A 24,168-nucleotide genomic window follows, 5' to 3' on the forward strand; every position below is an offset into this window, starting at 1 on the left:
CCAAAGTAAAAGATAAAATACAATCCATTACGAACGAGGGAATCACGTATACACTAGAGAAGGATATTTCTGAAGCACTGAACAAGAAATTCCAATCAGTTTTTACAGAGGAAAAATTTTTTTGAGAGGGATTATGTGGAACATGCATGCCCACACATACTACCAGATATACAAACATCAGAAAAAGTAATACAGGAGAAGCTAAGTAAATTCGACAAAGGAAAAGCAAATGGTCCTGATGAAATTTCATGTTGGGTACTACGTGAATGTGCAAGGGAGTTAAGTAAACCATTATTTTAATTTTCAAGAAATCCTTGAGTCAAGGTAAACTACCTGATATTTGGAAGAAAGCAAACATTGTTCCCTTATTCAAGAAAGGGAATAGACAAAATCCACTCAACTACCGACCAGTATCACTAACCAGTGTTGGAAGCAAGGTATTAGAAAAGCTTATAAGAAAAGCTTGGGTAAATCATCTAGAAGAACACTATATGATAACAGAATGACAGTTTGGTTTCAGAAAAGGAAAATCATGTGTTCCTAATCTGTTGAGCTACTATGACAGAGTAACAGACACTTTACAAGAAAGAGAAGGATGGGTGGAGAGTATCTATTTAGATTTCAAGAAAGCATTTGACACAACAGCACACCAAAGACTTTTATGGAAACTTTACCATCAAGGAGGAATTCGAGGCAAACTGTATTGTTGGATGCAAGATTTTCTCATAAGAAGGGAAATGAGAACTGTACTAAGGGGAAATTACTCATCATGAAATGAAGTGACTAGTGGAGTACCACAGGGCTCAATGCTGGCACCAATCATATTTTTAGTGTATATAAATGATATAGACAGCAACACTGGAAGTGAAAGTTATCTAAATATGCCTGCAGATGATGCAAAAATACAAAGGAGAATTACTAACACAGACTTCTCTAGAGAGCTACAAGAAGAATTAAATAAACTTCATGAATGGAGTAATACATGGCAAATGGAATTCAATGTGGACAAGTGTCATGTAATCAAGTTTGGTAAAAGTGGAAAAAGACCTGATTGGGATTATAAGTTAGGAAATAAAACCCTACACACATCAGAAAGACAGAAGGACCTAGGTGTGATTATCAATAACAGACTATCTCCGGTTGACCACATCAGTGAGAAGGTACGGAACATGTATACACTGCTTGCAAATATGAGAATAGCATTCACATACATAAATGAAGATATGCTAGGAAAGATAATAACATCATTCATCAGAGCAACCCTAGAGTATGCATCAGTAGTCTGGAGTTCTCATCTCAAAAAACACATAGACAAGATTGAAAAAGTTCAAAGGGCCGCTACAAGATGGGTACCAAGCTTAAGGGATGTAAGCTACGAAGAAAGACTAAATAAACTGAATCTACCAACACTAGAGGAGAGAAGGAAAAGAGGTGACATGATTATGGTATATAAATGCATATCAGGGACGGAGAAAATAGACATAAATGATTAACCTATGGGGAAGCATCAGCAAGAGGACACTGCAAAAAACTGCATAAGAAAAGAGGTGATAAAGATGTAAGGAAATTTAGTTTCCCAAATACAGCATTTGATCAGTGGAATGACCTACTGAATGAAATAGTGTGTGCCAAAACAATTCACAGTTTTAAGGATATGTACGATAAATATGGTTTAAGACACAGGACAGTACTAGTTTGACTCATTCCTGTAAAGATACAATTAGGTAAGAACACACACACACACACACACACACACACACACACACACACACACACACACACTGAGACAGAAAGAGACAGAGACAGACAGACAGACAGACAGATAGACAAAGATCAACTCCTGGACTGACCTTCAACCCTTCCGCTAAGTTTAATCACGCAGACACACACACCCGTAGAATTTTGACTTTGTCCTGTACACCTGACCTTTGATTGAGTGTTCTCAAATCGTCTCCCTTCGCTCTTGCCTTACCTTAAATCCTTACACTAAGTTTGGTCTAAGCTGGATCAAAATTACGTTGGTTGGCCTTGCCATATGACCTTGACCTTTGATCTATATTTTTTAAGTGCTTCAACCCTTCCACGTACTCTCCAAACATTCATTAAGTATGGTTAAAATCTGATGAAAAATGATTGAGTTTGGCTGCCAACACACACACACACACACACACACACACACACACACACACACACACACACAGATTACACCGGCTGTGCTTCTAGCATGATTGTGTGTAAAGAGGTGTTCACATGGTTATGCCTGTGAGGTTGAGCCATGATTCCTGGGGACTGAATGATGTGTAAATGAGTGTCTAGTCTATTTCTCGGGATAGCATATGCTGCTGATAGTTCTCCATCATGTGTTTTTTTCTTTTTCTTTTTTTTTTTTTTTTACCCTACCTCACCTCTGTGGAAAAGAGATCAGAATGATGATGACGATGATGAAGATGATCATGATACATGCATGTATGCTTTGCCTCCTGGTATGCCAACAGGAAGCTGTGAAGGAGCACAAGGACACACTGGACCCAGACAAGCCAAGGGACTTTATCGACCTCTACATCAACGAGGTCAACAAACAAAGCAGAAATCCTGACACAACATTCAATGGTATGTTGTGCTAATCTAGGCAATATATATATATATATATATATATATATATATATGGGTAAGTAAGAAGTCCTTCCTTAATGTTAAAAATATGATTTCCTTATAATTTTACGTAAGGAGTGTAACAATGAACGCTGACCCGAGAAGGATCACTTCCTTTATATTTCCAGGGTTCACCTAAGTCTACTAATACCAAGTCGGCTCACTTTCTATCAGGGTGCAGGGAGGCGTGGCTCGTGTGTGACGTCAGTTGGCTTAAGTAACAGAAAATGTATAAAACCGCAGACTCAAATTAAACATTTATGACAAGGGAAAACAAAGCAGGGGAAGAAGTGCTTCCCTCACACCCCTACACTTTCCATCACACCCCCACACCTTCCCTCACTTCACCGAACCAAAAAAATGTGTCATGGTTTGAGAGTGGAGCAAACATCCACCCTTCATCATGGTCAGGAGTCAACTGAGCTGGTGTTTCGTGCCAGAGCCAGTCAAAGTCACTCCGATGCTCTGTCCCCTGCGCGAGCTTGGAGCCGTTTTAGAAAGAAGTGAACCGACTTGTATTAGTAGACTTAGGGGTTCACAACCTATGTGTTTCTTACTTGTACACCTCAAATGGAGTAAAGTGGTACTGATCCTTTCCATTTTGCAGGTGCTTATTATTTTTACTGTACTGTTCAGATGATCAGCTACTGGCAGTGTGTGCGGACGTGTTCAGCGCGGGTGTGGAGACAGGATCATCTACGGTTTCCTTTGCAATACTCATGGCCATCCTCCACCCACATGTTGCTGAAGCCATATACAAAGAGCTGGATGAGGTGGTGGGACGCAACCGCCTACCATCCGTAGACGACAAACAGAAGTGAGTTCAGGCCAGTTCTCGTGCTGATTAGGATCTCTCTCTCTCTCTCTCTCTCTCTCTCTCTCTCTCTCTCTCTCTCTCTCTCATTCCGATAACTACACATTTTTTTTTTATTTTTTTCACCTTAGTAGAGATTCTTTGGGATGAAACTGCCTAAACGAGTAAGTAGACTGTATTGGGTAACTACTGTAGTCCAGCACCCAAGCCCATCACACTCAACTCCATAATGGAAAGACGGGATATGACAGTGCAGCCTGGGTGAACCAGAACAGCATTTGCTCTGTTTGCTGGACCCTCTACAAGGCAGACTAAACTAGAAAGTGCTCAGAGAGCGCATACCTCCGCCAATGTCATTGCCATTAAAACGGATTCGGATCCGCATCCATGGATATAGGATCCAGATCTGCCCCCAAATTCAATCAGTCCTTTCGTGGTCCATGGCCCACCTTTCCACAAAATTTCATTGAAATTCATTGAGACCGTTTGGAGATATTGTGTGGGATACTCTGGATCCGGATCCGGATCCGCCCCCAAATTTAATAATTTGTTCCTTGGTCCATGGCCCACCCTTTCACAAAATTTAAAAAATGTCAGTTCATAACTTTATGAGTAATCCTGCAAACAGAAAAACAAACCAATGCAGGGTAAAAGATAACCTCCTTGGCGGAGATAAGTACGTGTCAGTAATAGGAGGGATTAAGGTAAGGACAGTGGGAGAGCAAGGGACTACTTACATTACACTCTTCTCTCAAGCCAAAAAGACTAATAGCACTCAGGCAGCGAGGCAGGGGTATGGCCGTGGGCAGCATGGTACTGATACCAGACGTCTCTAAGTGGAAAAATTATCCGCATTTGTTTCTATTTTGTAACTAGTCATTTTTAGTTATATCTATTAATGACAGGTATACACTAGTTATATAATATATATTATCCATCTGGAGACTCAGATCACGATTCACATAAGAGATCTAGTCCTACAGTACGACAGTATAGGCGTGGCTTTGACGAGCACCACGACAAATGACACATGATGCAGTGTATAGAGGGCCTTAAAGGTCCCCCCAAACACTGGGCTGATGTATGGCCCGGCCTCCACTATAGGTGGAGGAAATCTTGAAACGAAATGACGTCCCCCAAAGCACACACAACACAAAGCCAGCCAGAAGACAGGGCGTGTGTGCTGGGCAGTTCCCAGGCCCCGTCTTCCCCCTTACTATTTTTAACCCCACTGATCGGGCCAATGTATGGCCCGGCCTGCACTACAGGTGCAGAAATCTTTAAACAAACGAATGAACATCCCCCAAAGAAGGGTGGACGATGGTGTAACGGTAGTACACTCGCCTCGCAAGCGAAATTTCCCAGATTCGATTTCCGGGTCGACCACAAGACCTAGGCGCAGTCTCCTTTGCCCTAGCCTGTTCATACCTAGAACTAAAAATAGGTACCTGTATGTAAAATCGACGATTGCGTGTCATATTCCGGGGGAATGTTTGGGAGCTTACTTTCCTTGTCTGTTCACCGTTCTTGTATGTTTGTGTTGTCCCTGCCCAGTGGAACTGCCCAGCTAAACTGTCCATGCATGCCGGGTTAAGCCCCGATGCCTACTCCTTCAACTAAACTTCAGTTCCTCACCAACTGATTCTTCCCCTGTCCCCCTCCTTCCTTCTGACTAGGTGGTAGTAACCCCAACATTTTGGAGCTTACTTTCCTTGTCTGTTCACCACCACCCCCAAAGGATCCTAATCTTAGGTATGATTGGTTAAGATTGCCTGTCGTCCTGTTAGATGCAAGAATGATTGCTGGAGCCACCCTGGGGGTTCTAGTTTGTACCAGTTCTCTATGGTATACAAGTGACTTGGAGACAAAAGTCATAGTAGGCCAGCCCCTTCCACTAGTAGAGTTCAGTAGTACCTTGCAACAGATCTCGGTCTCAGTTCCAAAAGCGAACTATCCAAACCTTGATAAATTGACGACTGTATTAATTTCATGAGGCACCACTCATATCCACACGAAGCTGTGTCATCTGGGGCCACATGATAGCAGATATTTTTCTAATAATCTCTTAACTTGTCTCTCACTGGCTCACCACAAGAGCCTTAATGTTAGGCTCATCTTTTACCTCTTAACCAGTGCTTAAAATGGCTCGGGTTTGCTACACAAACCTAACTAAGCCTACCCACCCCAACAGCCACGAAACATGAGCAGGATTCATAAAGTTTCTTTCGATATGGTGGTCAATAAATGAGACAACTTAGGAGGCCTAGCAAAACCACAACAATATCCCTAGACATCACAATGCAACAAAGTTCTTGCTCATTGTACGTGATACACGTTTGTGCCTCACCAGCCAATGGTGTTGGTGCCATAAAACATTTGTTTTGCTGCCTGCTTTTGCAGTCTGACCCCCATCTATTGAAGGGGTTGTTTACATTTCTGGAAATACTCACCTACAACAGCTGAGAGTCGCGTTGTCAGACTGGCTGGGGTCTAGGAACAGCACAGACTTCGGTATCGTTGACGAATTTCGCTAAGAAAGGGCAATGAAAGGCATGACAGGGGAAATCACCAAGGAGCTAGAGAATCACCTTTATGCAAATAATCTTTTACCTGCTTATTGAATCTTGAAGGGGCTTTGCTCTTGCCTCACAGCCAAGGTTTACCTGGTCTGATGAGCAAAGGAGTGGTTCATACCAGAGGTTGGTGAGTGTAGTTCTTGTTGAGCTGAGTACCTTAAGCAGCTATATGTAGCACAGTCCGCCACTGGACAGCTTCTGTTGGTTGTTGTACAACTGCCGGCTACCATCGTATCAAATGACGATGCCACGGCTTTTCTATGTGAATTCAGGAAGGCAGTTCCTAGACTGAAATGTTGTAACAAGTGTTCATAGCATCCATGTGAAGCTGTCCAATGTTGGGGAGAAGGCCACAGTCCATGGATCACATGGAGTCATGAAAGCCATTATGGCAGTGGTTCTTAACCATTTTTGAGTCACAGACCCCTACGAGAATTTGGTGAAAGCTATGAACCCCCTCCCTAAAAAAATGCACACAAACATAACCACAGCATTTTGCATGCAGGGAATATACTTTATTTTATTGAAAACTACCTCACGCAGTGTATGACATACACAAAGTATAAAACAGTCTTTACAAAAAATTATGTTTCTCTTTTTCATGAAAAACTAATGGCCATTCGATGAAAAATAAGCATCCAAACTGTGCAAATTAAACAAAACAAAACTTTAATTCTGCTCAAAAGTTCATTTCAATGAGAGGGTTGTTGTTGTTTGGCCTGAATAAGATGTTATTGTGGAGTGGTCTTTAACAAGGCAACACGCATGTCATCGTTGACTTCCAATTGATTTTGACTTTTCGTTTTGATAGAAACAATCGCTGAACACCCTGACTTACAAAGGCATGTAATGGCAAACGGAATCAGAGCACCCATAGTTCGCTTTGCCAGACGAGGGTAGGCTTGTCAGCAAACACAAGAATTATTCAAGACTCTTCAAGTTTTTTTTTTTTTTGGGGGGGGAAGCTAATGATGCCAAACGGCATCACGCAATATCGCTATATTGTTCTCAGTTATTCTGACCTTCTCGGACCTCCTGAAGCCTATCCATGAACCCCCAAGCGGTCCATGGACCCCAAGTTAAGAACCCCTGCATTATGGGCTGGGATCATTCCTTCTAACTGGGCATGCATTGTCGTCCTCCAGGGGTGGAAAGATGCTCAGTGAATCAGGCACGGCATTTAGGTTAAAATCCGAGGTCATATGATAATTTCAGATGTCTGAGGAATCTAGATTCAAGCCCAAGAAGTCTGCAGTTCACAGAATTCTAGCACTTAGGCCCGAATTCAAGAACGAGGCTTGAGCCGGACTTGGGGCTTGAGTTTGTCTTAAGTCAGACTTGAGACTTGCCCGCCAAAAACCGATATGCAGAAATAGCTTAAGTCTCCCAAAGGCTGAGCCGATACTCTCAAGCCCAAGTTTCCTCCAAGTGGGCTTGAGTCAGACTAAAGTATTGTGAACCTGTTATTCATTGCTTTTGTTGGGCAGATTGCTTTTAAAATGATGAATAATTAATCACCAGTCTCGAGTACAAGAGAGTGGCTGCATAAGATTGTAAGCAAAAAAATATTTGAATTTTATACAAAATATTTGGCTGTTAGGAATATGTATATGCATCGTTTGGTTAACTAGTTGAAATCTGTTAATAAGATTTTCAGTTATTTGATGATCTTACAAGTGTTGCTGGCAGTGCCCTATGCTGTCTATATTTCCATTATGTATTGCACGGCTGGCAGCACCTACGGGGCACTACCACCACTTTTAACCCGCCCCATCCCGACGTTTTCTGGGCGGTGGTACGCCCCAGTCCCGACATTTTTGGACCTTTATTTTTTTTTTACTCAAACATCCGCTTTTGGTGAGAAACATCGAAAATTCATAGAGAAATCGCTCACCTGAGGTTTAAAATACTCGATTTAGGAATGAGTACTTCCTTACCTGACTGGGTTTTCTAACAGACTGGCACCAAAGAAAACGAGTTCTATGGGAGGGTAACTATTTTAACCACTCATAAATAGTATTTATTTATTTACTTGGTACGAATTTATATGTAGTACAAGAGTATATTGGTTTTCAAACAGTAATATAGGCATTATAATCATTGTTTCATACACTAACTCATCACCATTCATGACCTTTTTTTTCCCACATTGCCTGTTCATCATTTCTGACTGTTTCTTCCTCTAATGCTATGTAAACTTTGTCCTCCACATTGTCATCGATTGGGGAATCACTCTGGCCCTGAATGTCTTTATTGGCCAGGTCACTGGTAACAGGTGAATTGCCAAGACAATGGCGTGCAGGGGGGGGAGAGGTTATCCGGTGTGAGGCATTGTCCCTGCTTGGCAATTTGTAGATAAATAGAGGAAGGTGTCCCGTGTATACGTGCCAAAAACCACTCACGAAATCACTCGCGAAAATTGAAAATTGTGCAAATTAGGGACCTTGCAATATTGCCGCGTTAATTCACATCACCGGGACATGAGTCCACATAATGTGTGGACGTTAATTCACGTCGCCGGGACGGCACGGGTTAAACCGACACCTGTAGTGATGACATAATCATAACTTTTTGCCTTAAAGGAAGACTACTGCCTCTATTCCTAATTATCTTATTTATTCTATCTTTACAACAAGCAACCATAATGTGATCCTTTTGGTCAGGATTAATGACAAGTCTAGGTGCACCAATAGGTCTGCCGGGTGTTGCATGCACGGAGTGACTTATGCTGGAAGTTACCGTTTCGCTCAGTGCGCATGCGCTGAGTGGCCGTTTAGCTTCTGTTTTGAAAGTATCCGCATGTTATCGCAAATTTTGTGCCATTTATCAACAACATTGTATAAAATACATGTGTCAGGAAGATAGTTGGATGTCTTATCGACCTGTAGGTAACTATAGGTCGATATATGGATTTATATAAATAAAGATATATATGTATGTTACAGGCAGATTGTGAAATTAGTCATTTTGTGAATTAAGATTAGTTTAGTTTACATTTATATAAGTTAGGTTGAGCTAGGATAAGATTAGGTTAAGGTTAGGTTAGGTTAATTTAGACAAACGAGAAGGGAACGGTAACTTCCAGCATAAAGTCACTCCATGCATATGACACCGGGACTGCTTATAGAATGCCATCCTACCGTTTGTAGGCCAGGGGGTGACTGGTCGTTGACGTAACAAAATGTAATTTTTGGCGCCAACCTCTCTAAACACGCATAATGGCCCAACTCACCACAATGTCATCATTCCATGCAAGGATTATTCGCAGTTCTTCATATTATTTAATGTTTTTTGTATCTGGATTCTTTTTAGATTTATTTGCACAGATGATGACAAGTGACCATAAACATTTTTGTACTTAACATTTTTTATAATGCACCTTTTGATATATCGTGACTTATTTGCGAAATTTAACATTCAAAAGTCGTTACTGTGACTGGCAAATCTGAAACTAGTTGAAGGTTTGACGGAAGTCCACGACTTGAGCCTGACATTGTGAAGTCAGACTTGAGCTTTCATTTGGCGTATGGCTAAGTCAAGCTGGTTGAGCCTGACTTCAGTGAGCTGTAAGCCTGGTCTTGGTTAAGTCTAACTTCAAAGTCTGGGTCAAACCCCGTTCCGTCAATTGGGCCTTTGAATTCTTGTGGAATGCTGACATAAGTTTTGCAAGGGACTACTAGCAGCCTATGATGATCTCAAGAAGGCATTTGAGTCGGTAAATACAGTGCCACATTGGGAACTCTTGTAACTTCAGAGGCTCCCTGCAGGTATCATCCAGCTCTAAGTTGGCCTGTATTTATACAGTACACCGATTGTGCTGCCACGTATGGCAAGAGACTGTGCAATTTATTTCCGGTAAATTCTAAGGTAAGACTGGGTTGTACGATTGCCCCCTCACTTTTCACTGCGTGCATGGACTGGGTACTGGATTGAACTGTAAGTTGGAGTCATTGTACAGTATAAGTTGGCAGTTCTATGGTCAATAGCCCTGAATTTGCTGATGATACAATTTCCTCTTTCTCTAAAATCTCCACTTTGGGTGATTTCAAAATTCTCCACCAACTTTGGCTCACCTCTTCTTTCAGTGATCCACTTGGTAAACACAGGGGCGTCATTTGGGGGGGGGGGGGCAGCGAGGGGCGCTCCCCCCCCAAGCTTTCTGAGGGGGCCTCCAAATCAACTACAATTAATGAAAAAAAAAATATAAGGTTGACGCCGTGAAATTAAAAATAATTTGCATTTAGCCTCAATACATTTTGAGTGAAATATATCGTGTGTGTGGCGACCATCATCCACTCACTTGATGTAGTGCTGCCTATTTCTTCCTTAGCCTTTATCATTCTTTTTCTGTGTCTGTCCTCCTCTCTTCCTATTTCTCCTATCTTTCCTGTCACTTCTTATTGCTTTTCTTTCCTTTACGGTGGCTTTACATTGAGTGACAAGCCAAATGGTTTCCTGTAAACCAAGAAACCATTTACATCGGTGGGTGGTAACCATATAACCAAACCATACGTGCTCCCTACGTGTCAACAAGTGGGTTGGTGGAGGGTTAGTGCCCCTCCCCGTAAAACAAATAACCCAGAGTTAAATAGCCACCCCTTACGGGAATATGGCGTCTGGCGATAGATAGATAGATAGTGTTCTTACCTACTTGTTCTTACCTAATTGTATCTTTACAGGAATGAGTCAAGCTCGTACTGTCCCGTGTCTTAAACCATATTTATCGTACATATCCTTAAAATTGTGAATTGTTTTGGCACACACTATTTCATTCGGTAGTGCATTCCACTAATCAATTGCTCTGTTTGGGAAACTAAATTTCCTTACGTCTTTTTCACCTCTCTTATGCATTTTTTTTGCAGTGTCCACTTGTTGATGCTTCACCATATGTTAAGTAATCATTTATGTCTATTTTCTCCTTCCATGATATGCATTTATATAGCATTATCATGTCACCTCTTCTCCTTCTCTCTTGTAGTGTTGGAAGATTCAGTTTATTTAGTCTTTCTTCGTAGCTTAGATCCCTTAAGCTTGGTACCCATCTTGTAGCGGCCCTTTGAACTTTTTCAATCTTGTCTATGTGTTTTTGGATGAAGACTCCAGACTACTGATGCATACTCCAGGGTTGGTCTAATGAATGATGTTATTACCTTTCTAAGCATGTCTTCATGTATGTATGTGAATGCTATTCTCATACTTTCAAGCAGTGTATACATGTTCCGTACCTTCTCACTGATGTGGTCAGCCGGAGATAGTCTGTTATTCATAATCACACTTAGGTCCTTCTCTCTTTCTAATGTGTGTAGGGTTTTATTTCCTAACGTATAATCCCAATCAGGTCTTTTTCCTCTTTTACCAAACTTGATTACATGACACTTGTCCACACTGAATTCCATTTGCCATGTATTACTCCATTCATGAAGTTTATTTAATTCTTCTTGTAGCTCTTTAGAAGAGTCTGCGTTAGTAATTCTCCTTTGTATTTTTGCATCATCTGTAAGCATATTTAGATAGCTTTCACTTACAGTGTTACTGTCTATATCATTTATATACACTAAAAACATGATTGGTGCCAGCACTGAGCCCTGTGGTACTTCACTAGTCACTTCTTTCCATGATGAGTAATTTTCCCTTAGTACTGTTCTCATTTCTCTTTTTATGAGAAAATCTTGCATCCAGCAATACAGTTTGCCTCGAATTCTTCCTTGATGGTACAGTTTCCATAAAAGTCTTTGGTGTGGTACTGTGTCAAATGCTTTCTCTAAATCTAAATAGATACTGTCCACCCATCCTTCTCTTTCCTGTAATGTGACTGTTACTCTGTCATAGTAGCTCAACAGATTAGTAACACATGATTTTCCTTTTCTGAAACCAAACTGTCTTTCTGTTAACATATTGTGTTCTTCTAGATTATTTACCCAAGCTTTTCTTATAAGCTTTTCTAATACCTTGCATACAACACTAGTTATTGATACTGGTTGGTGGTTGAGTGGATTTTTCTGTTCCTTTTCTTGAATAAGGGAACAATATTTGCTTTCTTCCAAATATCAGGTAGTTTATCTTGACTCAAGGATTTCTTGAAAATTAAAAATAATGGTTTACTTAACTCCTTTGCATATTCACGTAGTACCCAACATGAAATTTCATCAGGACCATTTGCTTTTCCTCTAATTTACTTAGCTCCTCCTGTATTACGTTTTATGATGTTTGTATATCTGGTAGTATGTGTGGGCATGCATGTTCTACATAATCCCTCTCAAAAATTTTTTCCCCAGTAAAAACTGATTGGAATTTCTTGTTCAGTGCTTCAGAAATATCCTTCTCTTGTGTATACATGATACCCTGGTCCGTAATGGAATGTATTTTATCTTTTACTTTGGTTTTGCTTCTGATGTAGCTGTAAAATAACTTCGGTTGATCACTACTTTTATTTATGATATCCTCCTCAAACTGTTTTTGGGCTTCCCTCCTCATTCTTGTATAATCGTTTCTTGCCTGTTTGTAATTATTATATGCCCTTTCACTATTGTGTCGTCTGTATCTATTCCACAACAAAACTCTTTTTTCTTTTGATTTTTTACATTCTGTATTGAACCATTTCTTTCTTTTCTTTTCTGCTTCTTTGTGCTTTGGGGTGTACTTCTGGACTCCTGTTTCAAAAATTTCACGGAAGTTTTTATATATAGCATTTAAATCTTGTCCTCTAAGCTCCTTTCCTCAATCAATTTCTAAGAAGTACTTCTTTAGGTCATGATACTTTCCCTTTTTATAGTTTAGGCTCTTTTTGTAACTTTCATTGCTGTTAACTATGTCATATGCTATCCTGAAGTTGCAATTTAGTACTGCATGGTCGCTTTTGCCGAATGGAGGGTGGTATATTAAATTTTCAATATCGTTTTCTTGCCTTGTAAATATGAGATCTAGCATTGAGGGTACATCGAGTCCTCTAGCTTTTTCTAGTGCTTTCCCTTACATGTTGCGTTAGGAAAAACTCTTCCACGAGATCCAGGAGCTTTTTGTCCCAACAGCTTTCTTGGCTTATTATATCTAGAGTATTCTAATTTATATTTGTATTAAATTCTCCAGTTAGTATAATTCTTTCCGATTTCTCTTCCATTTTATGTAGTAATGATCTTAAACTCTGAATTGTACTCTCTGCCAGGTCCTCATACTCGTCTCTTTCCCATGTGTTTGACTTGGGTGGCATGTACAAATTGGCTACAATTACTTCCCCTTCAGATGTATTGATCTCTACTGCAATCAGTTCTACTTGTGAGGGTATATCTAATTCTATTTCTTTGTCTTTTAGATTTTTCTTAGTTAATATTATAATTCCTCCTCCTTTTTTTAAGTTCCTATCTCTTCTCCAAATATTAGATTCCTCTAAGTGTAGGATGTCATTTGATAGCTTTGGTGTTAATTTTGTTTCAGTTAGGCATATTATATGTGGTCCATATTCTCTGACATAATCATTCATCTCTAATAATTTAGATACCATTCCATCCACATTTGAGTACATCAACTTAATCATCTTGTTTATATACAGTACTTGTCATGACTTGCTTCTACTACCTTCCTCCTTTTTATTCCCTCTTGTTTATGTACCACTTTCGTACCTGCAATCCTATTACTTTGTAAAAAAAAAAAAAATGTATTCTTCTCCTCTGATCTTCCCTCATATTTTGTTTTTGCTTCCTCCCTCCTCTCTTTCAGTAACTTCAGTTCCTATTGTGTTAAGGATCTTTTTATCCATACATTTTTTAACTCCTTTTTTTCTATAAGATTCCTTGCATTTTTTAGTAAGGTATCTCCTCCACAGTGTTTACACTCTGGAAGGTTACCTTTAGGAGTCTTCACTTGCTTCATTCGTATTTCCCTAACCTTTTGTGTTCCTCTATGTCTTTATAACAGATTTTCTCTTATATTTCTTTCAATATGCTCATTACATTTGCCATCTCCTTTTTGTCTCTTGAGATCTTGTTTTTTACTTCTTCCTCTTCTATACCAGTGATTACTATAGATTTGTTTATATCTACTGAATCTCTGACTAACTTAGGATTGTTTTGGATTATTCTTTTCACTTCCTTTTTAATGCTTTTTTCTTCCACCCTTGTTTCTAAGTCTTTCTTTACTTTCACCATTTCAGCATAAGTGGTTTCCACATCATTTTTGTAGCTTTGCACAGCTTCATTCACATGTGTTACCTTCTCCTCAATATCACTGCTCTGGTCTATCAGACCGCTTACTTGCCTAATTATCTCTATATCATTTTTGAACTCTTCCATAATACTCTCGTGGTTGACTCCTGTACTTGCCATTTCACTAATGTTTCTCCTAAGTGAACCCAGTTCTACTGTCAGCTCATCTATGGTTGTGTCTTTCTTGTTGACTTCCATTCCTAATTTTTCTATTTCTTCCTTTTCCAAGTGCATCTGTTTCTTCATTTCATCAATCTTATTTTGAAAAGCCATCTCTAGCCTGTGTACTCGTTCCACCAGTTTATTGTGAGTCTCCATTTCAACCAGTTCTTGGTAGAAATCATCGTCCTGCTTTCTACTTTTATCCCTTTTCTTTTTCAAATTTGCTTTACTAAAGTATGTGGTCATTTTGCAGTACTAAAAGCACATATGGTACTCACATTCCCTGGGGCAGTTGTAGACTAAACAATCGATCAGCTGATTGTGCGCATTCATATTTTAATTTGTTTTCTTTTCTGTTGAACAAGTTTTGCTTAAAACTTCTTATATATATATATATTCACCATTTTGTCTAACCTGGTACAGAGCTTGACTCATATAAAGATACTAATTTAGCTAATGCCACTGGCCAAGTTGGCCATGTATGGAGCGATGGCAAAGTGCATCTGGTTTCCTCGGTGCCCTGTGTGTGTGTGTGTGTGTGTGTGTCTTTACCTAAATGTGATATACAGGAAATAAGCTACACTCATCTCTGTTTCTCAGTAAGTCAAATTTTGCTTTAAACTCGTTCAAGTTTTTGACTGGACAGTCTCTTTGTCCAGGCTATTCCACTGGTCTGTGCATCTATAAGGAAAACTATATTTCTTGATATCCTTCAAGCAGCTTGGCTTCTTCAGTTTCATTCAGTGTCCTCTTGTTACTCTCTTATCCCATACAAACAAAATTCTATGTCAATTTTATCTACTCCCATCATGGTCCTGAACATTTCAGTCATGTCGCCCATCTCTCTCCTTTCCTCTAAGGAAGGCAAATCCATCTTTTCTAGCCTCTCTCTGTACGACAGATCTGCCAGACTGGGGACCATCTTCGTTGCTGTTCTTTGTATTCTCTCAATCTTGTTTATATCTTCCTTTTTGTGTGGGGACCACATTACTGCTGCTTATTCTAACCTGGGGCAGATCATGGCCACTATCAATTTTTTCATCTCATCCATGTAATGATATGCTACTCTTATGCTAATCAAGAGTTTATACGTCTCTCTAACTGTCTTGTTAGTGTGTTTTTCAGGTGACAAACTATCCTGGACCAGCACTCCCAAATCTTTCTCTTCTCTCGCTTTTGTGGTGTGTGTGTGTTTTCTTACGTAATCGTTCTTACCTAATTGTATCTTTACCGGAATGAGTCAAGCTCGTAGTGTCCCGTGTATTAAAACATTTTTATCATACATATCCTTAAATTTATGAATAGTTTTGGCCCACACTATTTCATTCGGTAGTGCATTCCACTCATCAATTGCCCTATTTGGGAAACTGACTCTCCTTACGCCTTTATCGCCTCTCTTTTTATGTAGTTTTTTTGCAGTGTCCTCTTGCTGATGCTTCCCCATAGGTTATGTATTCATTTATGTCTATTTCCTCTTTGCAAAAGATGCATTTATATAGCATAATCGTGTCTCCTCTTTTCCTTTTTCTCCTGTAGTGTTGGTAGATTCAGATTTTCTAGTCTTTCTTCGTAGCTTAGATCCCTTAAGCTTGGTACTCATCTTGTAGCTGCTCTTAGTACTTTTTCAATCTTATCTATGTGTTTTTTGGGATATGGATTCCAGACTACTGATGCATACTCCAGGGTTGGTCTGAAGAATGATGTTCTTATCTTTCTCAGCGTATCATCATTTATATATGTGAATGCTATTCTCATATTAGCATGTAATGTAAACATGTTACATACCTTCTCACTGATGTGGTCAGCTGGAGATAGTCTGTTATTGATAATCACTCCTAGGTCCTTCTCCTTTTCTGGTATATGTAGGGCTGATCTTCCTAACTTATAATCCCAATCTGGTCTTTTCTCGCTTTTCCAAACTTAATACATGACTCTTGTCCACATTAAATTCCATTTGCCATGTCTTGCACCTTTCATGAAGCTTATTCCTCTTGCAGCAGCTGCAAGAATCTGTGTTAGTAATTTTCTTTTGTATTTTTGCGTCATCCGCAAACATAGATAGCTTCCATTTCCAGTGTTACTGTCTATGAAATTTATATATACTAAAAACATAATTGGTGCCAGCACTGAGCCCTGTGGAACTCCGCTAGTCACTTCCCTCCATGATGAGTAAGTTCCCCTTAATACTGTTCTCATTTCTCTTTTTCTGAGAAATCCTGGATCCAACAGCACAGATTGCTTTGGATATCACCTTGATGGTGCAGTTTCCATAAAAATCTTTGGTGCGGTACTCTCAAATGCTTTCTTGAAATCTAGATAGATACTGTCCACCCATTCTTCTCTTTTCTGTAATGTTTCTGTAGCTCTATCATAGTAGCTTAATAGATTAGTAACACATGATTTTCCCTTTCTAAAACTGAACTGTCTTTCTGTTATCATACTGTGTTCTTCTAGATGGTTTACCCAAACTTTTCTTATCAGCTTTTCCTGTGTCTTACTTACAACACTGGCCAGTAATACTGGTCGGTAGTTTAGTGGATTCTGTCTATTCCCTTTCTTGAATAGGGGAACAATGTTTGCTTTCTTCCAAATATCAGGTAATTTACCTTGACCTAAGGATTCCTTGAATATTAAATACAATGGTCTTCTTAAATCTTCTGCACATTCATATAGCACCCAACCTGAAACTTCGTCAGGACCATTTGTGTGTGTGTGTGTGTGTGTGTGTGTGTGTGTATTTACCTATTTGTAGTATACAGGAATTGAGCAATGCTCGTGTTGTCCTGTCTCCATATCCACATTTATCAAGTCAACCTTTACACACATGAATGTTTTTCTCATGCACCACCTCTTTGTCTAAGTCGTTCCAAATATTTAAGTATTTACCTAATATACCTAATTGTGATATACACGGAATGTACTATGCTCGTGGGTTTCCGTCGCTGTTTCTCAGTAAGTCGAATTTAGCTTTAAACTCGTTTAAGTTTTTAGACTGGACGATCTCTTTGTCCAGGCTATTCCATAAGTCTATACTTCTGTAAGGAAAGCTATATTTCTTGATATCCTTCAAGCAGCTTGACTTTTTCAATTTCATTCCGTGTCCTCTTGTTGCTCTCTTATCCCATACAAACAGATCTTCTTTGTCATTTTTATCTACTCCCACCATGGTCCTGAACACCGCAATCATGTCTCCCCTCTTTCTCCTTTCCTCTAACGAAGACAAATCCAGTTTTTCCAGCCTCTCTCTGTATGACAGGTCTGTCAGACTGGGGACCATCTTGGTTGCTGTTCTTTGTATTCTCTCAATCTTGTTTATATCTTTCTTTTTGTGTGGGGACCACACTACCGCTGCATATTCAAACCTGGGGCGGATCATGGCCATTATCAATTTTTTCATCATTTCCTCATCCATATAATGAAATGCTACTCTTATGTTAGTCAAGAGTTTATAAGTCTCTCCAACTATCTTGTTAATGTGCTTTTCTGGTGACAAACTATCTTGGACCAGCACTCCCAAATCTTTCTCTTCTTTCCTTTTTGCGATTAATTCATTACCCAAAAAATAATTCAGTGATGGTCTCCTGGTACTTTTACCCATTTCCAATATTTTACATTTCTTTACATTAAATTTCATTTCCCACGTCCGGCTCCAATTGTGTATCCTATCCAAATCCTCCTGCAGTATTTTACAATCCTCCTCAACCTCTATCTTCCTCAAGATCTTTACATCATCAGCAAACAGACTTGCATAACTGTTCCTCCCATCTACCATATCATTTACGTAAATCAGGAACATTACTGGCGCCAACACTGAGCCTTGAGGGACTCCACTTGTTACTTCTCTCCATCCAGACATCTTTTCCTTTATTACTGTCCTCATTTGTCTGTCTCTCAAAAAGTCTCTCATCCATTCCAGAAGTTTCCCCTTTAATCCTCCTATATATTCTAGTTTCCACATTAGTCTCTTATGAGGTACCTTGTCAAAGGCCTTCTCTAAGTCTAAGTACACACAATCCACCCAACCATCTCTCTCCTGTACCACATCAATCACTCTTGAGTAAAAGCTCAGCAAGTTAGAAACACATGACCTTCCACTTCTGAATCCAAACTGACATTCAGCCAAAATATTCATCTCTTCCAGATATTTTATCCCTCTGTCTTTCAGGACTCTCTCATACAATTTTCTGACCATGCTGGTTAGAGACACTGGTCTATAATTCAGGGGTTCTTCCCTGTTTCCTCCCTTGTAAATTGGTACCACATTTGCCCTCTTCCATTCTTTTGGCACTTTCCCCTCTTCCAGTGAGCTTACAATTAAGCTGTGAATTTTATCTGCCAGTTGTTCTTTGCATTCCTTCAGTACCCAATTAGAAATTCCATCAGGTCCTGGGGCTTTCCTTACATCTTGAGTTTCCAGTAATTTATACACTTCCTGTACCTCCACTTTTATATCTTTCATCACCGGAACATTTCTAATCACTCCCTCCCCTTCCACAAGCTCCTTTTCTTTAGTGAAAACTGACTGGAAACGTTTGTTCATTATTTCTGCTTGCATTGCCGCATCCTTAAAGACCTCTCCTTCTACTTTCAGTTTGGTGATTCCTTCCTTTTTTTTCAGTTTGCCATTAACAAATCTATAAAACAGTTTGGGTTCATCCTTGCATTTGTCAATTATACCTTTTTCAAAATTCCTTTCTTCTTCTCTACGTATTCTTGTGTATTCATTTCTTGTTCTTTTATATTCTTCCTTTGTTCTGTCGTTACCTCTCTTTCTCCAATTGTTCCACGCCTTATATCTCTCTTTTTTTGCTATCATACACCTTCTATTAAACCACTCCTTTTTCCTGTTTTCTTTCCCTCTTACTCTTGGTACAAATTTTTCCACACCCAAATTATAGAGGTCTAGAAAGATATCCCACTTCCTCTGTATCTCTCTTGTTTCTCTGAATTTTCTCCAATCCGCATTTTCAAAAAAGTTTCTCAATCCTGTAAAATTTGCTTTCCCAAAGTTGTATCTTCCCTGTCTATGAAGCTCGTCTCTTGGCTCGACGTTTCCTATTAACATCTGAAACTCAATGACCACGTGATCACTTTTTCCCAAAGGACAGAGATATTCCAATGATTCTATTACATCAGGTTCTTTGGTGAACAGTAAATCTAACCTTGCTGGTGTGTCCTCACCTCGAAACCGTGTCTCTTCTTTGACCCATTGCGTCATCACATTATTCATTATTATATTTAGTAACATAGTGCCCCACGAATCCTCGCCGCCTCCCGAGTACCATTCCTCCCAGTTCACCTCTTTGCAATTAAAGTCGCCCACCAAAATTATATTATTGCTTTTCTCAATTATTTTTTGCAAGTAGTTAGCCATATCTAACAACATCTCATGGTATTCGTCATCCTTCCATGCTCTCGCCTTTGGGGGAACATACACTACCGCCATATCTCTCTTACATTCTCTCCAATTTCTAATTTCATATATATCACTTCAGCCCTGTCTTCTCCCATTTCCACAGTATCTACATTTATGTTGTTCTTCACTGCTATCATCACTCCTCCTCCCTTTTTTTCTTTTCTGTCTTTTCTCCACAGTTTGTATTTACCATCTCCCAAATGAACATCAATATCTTCTCTTAATTTGGTCTCTACAAAGCACATGACATCAGGTTCATGTTCTCTCAAGAAATCATTAATTTCGAGCCTTGTCGATATGAAACCATCCACATTAGTATATATCACCTTCAAATTATTTTTGACATTATTAATACCCTCTTCTCTCCTACTCTCTGTCCGTACCACTTCCTCAACTTCTGATCTATCACAACCATCCCCCTTAGTTTCCTTCACTTCTATTTCCTTAAATACCATTTCCTTACTTTCATATCCAATACTCTCCAAAAAAAAAGTATTACATTCTTCCTCTGTCCTCTTATCATTTTTTTCCTTTACTTCTTCCTTTAATGATTTTAAAACTTCTCTTTCTTCTTCATTTAGATCTTTTCTTATTATAATATTTTCCATCCCCGCCTCTTTGCTTAATTTCCAGGTCACTTTAAGTATCTCATTTATTACACTTTCTGATGTAAACTTGACTCTCATTGGTCTTGTTTCCCTTTTCTTGTAAGGCCCTATCCTCCTTACTTCCTCAATTTCTTTTACCCACTTGTCTCCTTCGGGGTCAATCTTGCCTAATATTCCTCTCACCTGGTTCGTGTCTCTCTCGAGTCTTACGAACCTAACCTTTTCTTCCTCTTCCCTGTTTCCAAATACTACCACACATCTGTTCCTTTCTACAGTTTCTCTCACTATTTTCTCTTTTTTCTTCAGTATTTTCACTACATTTTCTTCCATTTCTTTCTTGTTCATTTCCCTTTCTTCCTGGATGATCTCTCTTAAGCTAACCACTTCTTTCTGTTCTTCTTCTACGTGTGCCCACTTTGCCTTATGTTCTTCTAGTACATTACTCACCTTCTCCGTTTTATTAGTACTCTCTTCTAGTTTCCTCCTTAGTTCAACATTTTCCCGCTTCAAATTCCTAATCTCTTCGTTGGCTGTTTCATTGGACTGGATCAGACTCTGTATGGTAGTTTCCGTATTTTCTGACACATTCTTTATCACTAGATTCTCTACTTTCTTTTCAAGTTCACTAATCCTTATAATTAATGTTTTAACCAGGTCCATGACATTGGTATTAGCATCAAATCCTTGAAATTCTGGACCCTCATTGTTTATATTTTCGGCCATGTTTGATGTTGGTTAACCAAAACAGCTGTTACCGAAAAAAAAAAAAAAAAAAACTACAAACATTCATGTACAATCTGGTCAATAAATCTTTACATTTGTGGTAGTCTATTAACTTTCATTATTTTGAATTTAAATCAAGACCTTAGGAGACAGGACAGACAAAATTCCTGAAACTACTTAAGGTTAGCAGTGGTGGCTGGGACGTCCGCTCTCTCCGGCTGTTCGTGTGTGTGTGTGTGTGTGTGTAATATTCACAGTAATTTACTAGGTATAATAAAGGATGTCAATGTAAATATGTTCCTGACTTGCTGTTCAGTTAACTTTACTATCGAGCTGCCTTTTTTTTTTTTTTTTTTTTTTTTTGCTATCTTAGGAAGAACATACCTGTAGGTAGAAGTCTTAAGAGTTCATTTAGATCAGTGGTTCCCAAAGTGGGCGTTTGTCCGGAAAGATCCAGTGGGATGGTGAGGTACGGTGGGACCGTGAGGAAAAAGGGCACAGTAGGGGGTGGCAGGGTGGCATCAGAACCAAGTAAATATTCTTATTTTTTACATAATCTATATGACAAAATCTAAGTCACAAACACTTCAGTGATATGTATGCTTTACAAAAAAAAATAATAATATTAATAACAGAATTGTACACGAGCGCATGGTTTTATTTTATTTTGTGGTTCGAAGTCAGAGTTTAAAGTTCGAATGTTTGCCAGTGCTAGAATATCCATTAGTGTGTGTGTGTGTCACGAAGTAAGTGGTTTAATAAATATTTAAATACAGTATATGTATTTGTTTACTGCTTCAATTCCCTATATATAGCTTTGCATGTGGCTTCAAAATGTTGGGCGCCACCCCACTCATGTGGGGAGGTGAGAGAGGTGGGACCTCCTAAATAGCCTATCCCCCCCTCCCCCAAAGGAAAATTGAAATGACGCCCCTGGGTAAACATCTTGTCTATCCTTAATGACTTAGAGCAGCTTGTACAGCGCCCTGCCCATATCCCGGACTGCCTTGGAGAGAGGTCCAACATACTTGGCCTCTTCCTAAGAACTAATCCTTCTGCTTGCACTGTTAACTTTTCCTCTCTGTTTGGCTTCTCCAGTCACAACCTTATCACCTTAACCTGTCCTAACACTTCAGTAAGGCCTGGGGACCCTTCCAAGAAGTGGCGGTTCTGGCACTTTGGAGCTGCTGATTGGGAGGCTCTCAGGCAGTACTTCTTTGATTTTCCCTGGAATGATTATGCTTCCATGGCCAAGAGCCATCTGAGTGTGCCTTGTGCATTACGGTGGTTATTTTCTCGGGCATGCAAGCATACATTCCTTTCTCATCCTGTAACTAATGCAAAAAAAAAAAAAAAAAAAAAAAAACTTGGTTTAACCACACTTGTTCTAATGCTGTCTACAACAAGAAGAAGGCCTACAAAAGGTACTGGAGCCAGCCCACCATGGAGTCATCTCTTTTATGTTGCTGCCCGGAATCATGCTAACTCTGTTCTTCGCTCTGCTAAAAATAATTTCCTTCATGTTAAATGCTCTGGACTCTCCAGCTCAAATTCTTCCTGCTCCTTCTGGCACCTTGCGAGAAACCTTTCTAACAACTTAACCTCACAATTCTTTCCACCTCTTTTCCACTTTGATGACTCTTTAGCTGTTTCTTCTACTGGTAAAGCAGAACTCTTTGCTCAGACTTTCTCCTCCAATTCCACATTAAATAATTCTGGTGTTGTTCCTCCATCATTTCCTCATTCTGACTTCCACATGGCTGACATTAAAATTTCTTCAAGTGATATGCTTTCTCCCATCACTGGCCTCAGTACTAACAAGGCATATAAGCCTAATGGGGTCCCGCATGTTGACCTCAAGAACTGAGCTTCTGTGCTGACACCCTGCCCAGGTAAACTCCGTCAACTTTCTGTCAACTCGCACCTTTTCCCATCGCTGATAATTTGCTCTCATTCAGCCTGTCCCAAAGAATGGTGACCATTCCTAGCCCTCTAACTATCGCCCAATTACTTTAACATCCTGTACTTCAAAAGTTTTTTATTCTCTTCTTCATAAAAAACTTTTAAAGCATCTTCCCTTTCAAAATCTTCTTTCTGATCGTCAGTATGGGTTCTGCTAGAAATGCTCCACTGGCGTTTTTTTTTTACCTACCTTTCAGACTCCTGGTCATCTTCCTTGCGGGACATTGGCCAAAGTTTTGCCATTACATTTGATATCTCAAAGGCTTTCGATCGAGTCTGACATAAATCTTTAATTTCTCAATTGCCCTCTTACGGCTTCTATCCTTCTACCTGTGCCTTTATTTCTAACTTCCTTTTTGCACTTTCTATAGCTGCTGTTGTAGACAGCCAATTTGCTTCCCCTAGAGTTATCAATAGTTCCAGTTCTCTTCATTCTATTCATCAATGACCTTCTAAGCTCTACATCTACCTCTATCCATTCATACACTAATGATTCCATCCTTCACCTTTCCATTCGCTCCTTGCAGTGTCCATCTGTTGACAGTCAATGTTTTTCTCCTATAGTTATCAGTAGTGGTGTTTCTCATGGCTCTATACTAAGTCTCTCCCTTCTAGTGATCAGTGAAATCCCACGCTATACATCAAACCCTATCCACTCATACACTAATGACTCCACCCTTCACCTTTCCATTCGCTCCTTGCAGTGTCCATCTGTTGACGGTCAATGTTCTTCTCCTAGAGTTAACAGTAGTGGTGTTCCTCAGGGCTCTATATTGTTACTAAGTCTCTCCCTTCTATTGATCAGTGACCTTCCACACTGTGCATCTAACCCTATCCACTCATATGCTGATGGCTCCGCCCTTCACCTTTCCGTTCGCTTCTTGCAGTGTCCATCTGTAGTCAGCCAGTGTTCTTCTCCTAATGTTATCAGTAGTGGTGTTTCTCAGGGCTCAGTCCTATCACTGACTCTCTTCCTTCTATTCATCAATGACCTTCTAAGCTGTACATCTGACCGGATCCACTCATATGCTGATGACTCCACCCTTCACCTCTCCAT

At 39.6% G+C, this 24,168-nt stretch overlaps 1 protein-coding gene across 1 annotated transcript in view; it reads left to right on the forward strand.

Moving 5' to 3' along the window:
- The window catches only part of LOC145408928 (methyl farnesoate epoxidase-like), a 156,094-nt gene that overhangs the window by 119,433 nt on the left and 12,493 nt on the right, over positions 1-24,168 (forward strand). Inside the window, exons 5-6 of the mRNA XM_080279508.1 lie at positions 2,496-2,610; positions 3,289-3,469. Of these exons, the coding sequence (XP_080135634.1) occupies positions 2,496-2,610; positions 3,289-3,469 (296 nt within the window). The remainder of the gene's footprint in view (positions 1-2,495; positions 2,611-3,288; positions 3,470-24,168) is intronic.

The sequence above is a fragment of the Coenobita brevimanus genome, chromosome 79, assembly GCF_032717465.1.
Source record: "Coenobita brevimanus isolate Jiangsu-jjx chromosome 79, ASM3271746v2, whole genome shotgun sequence".
Taxonomy (NCBI): domain Eukaryota; kingdom Metazoa; phylum Arthropoda; class Malacostraca; order Decapoda; family Coenobitidae; genus Coenobita; species Coenobita brevimanus.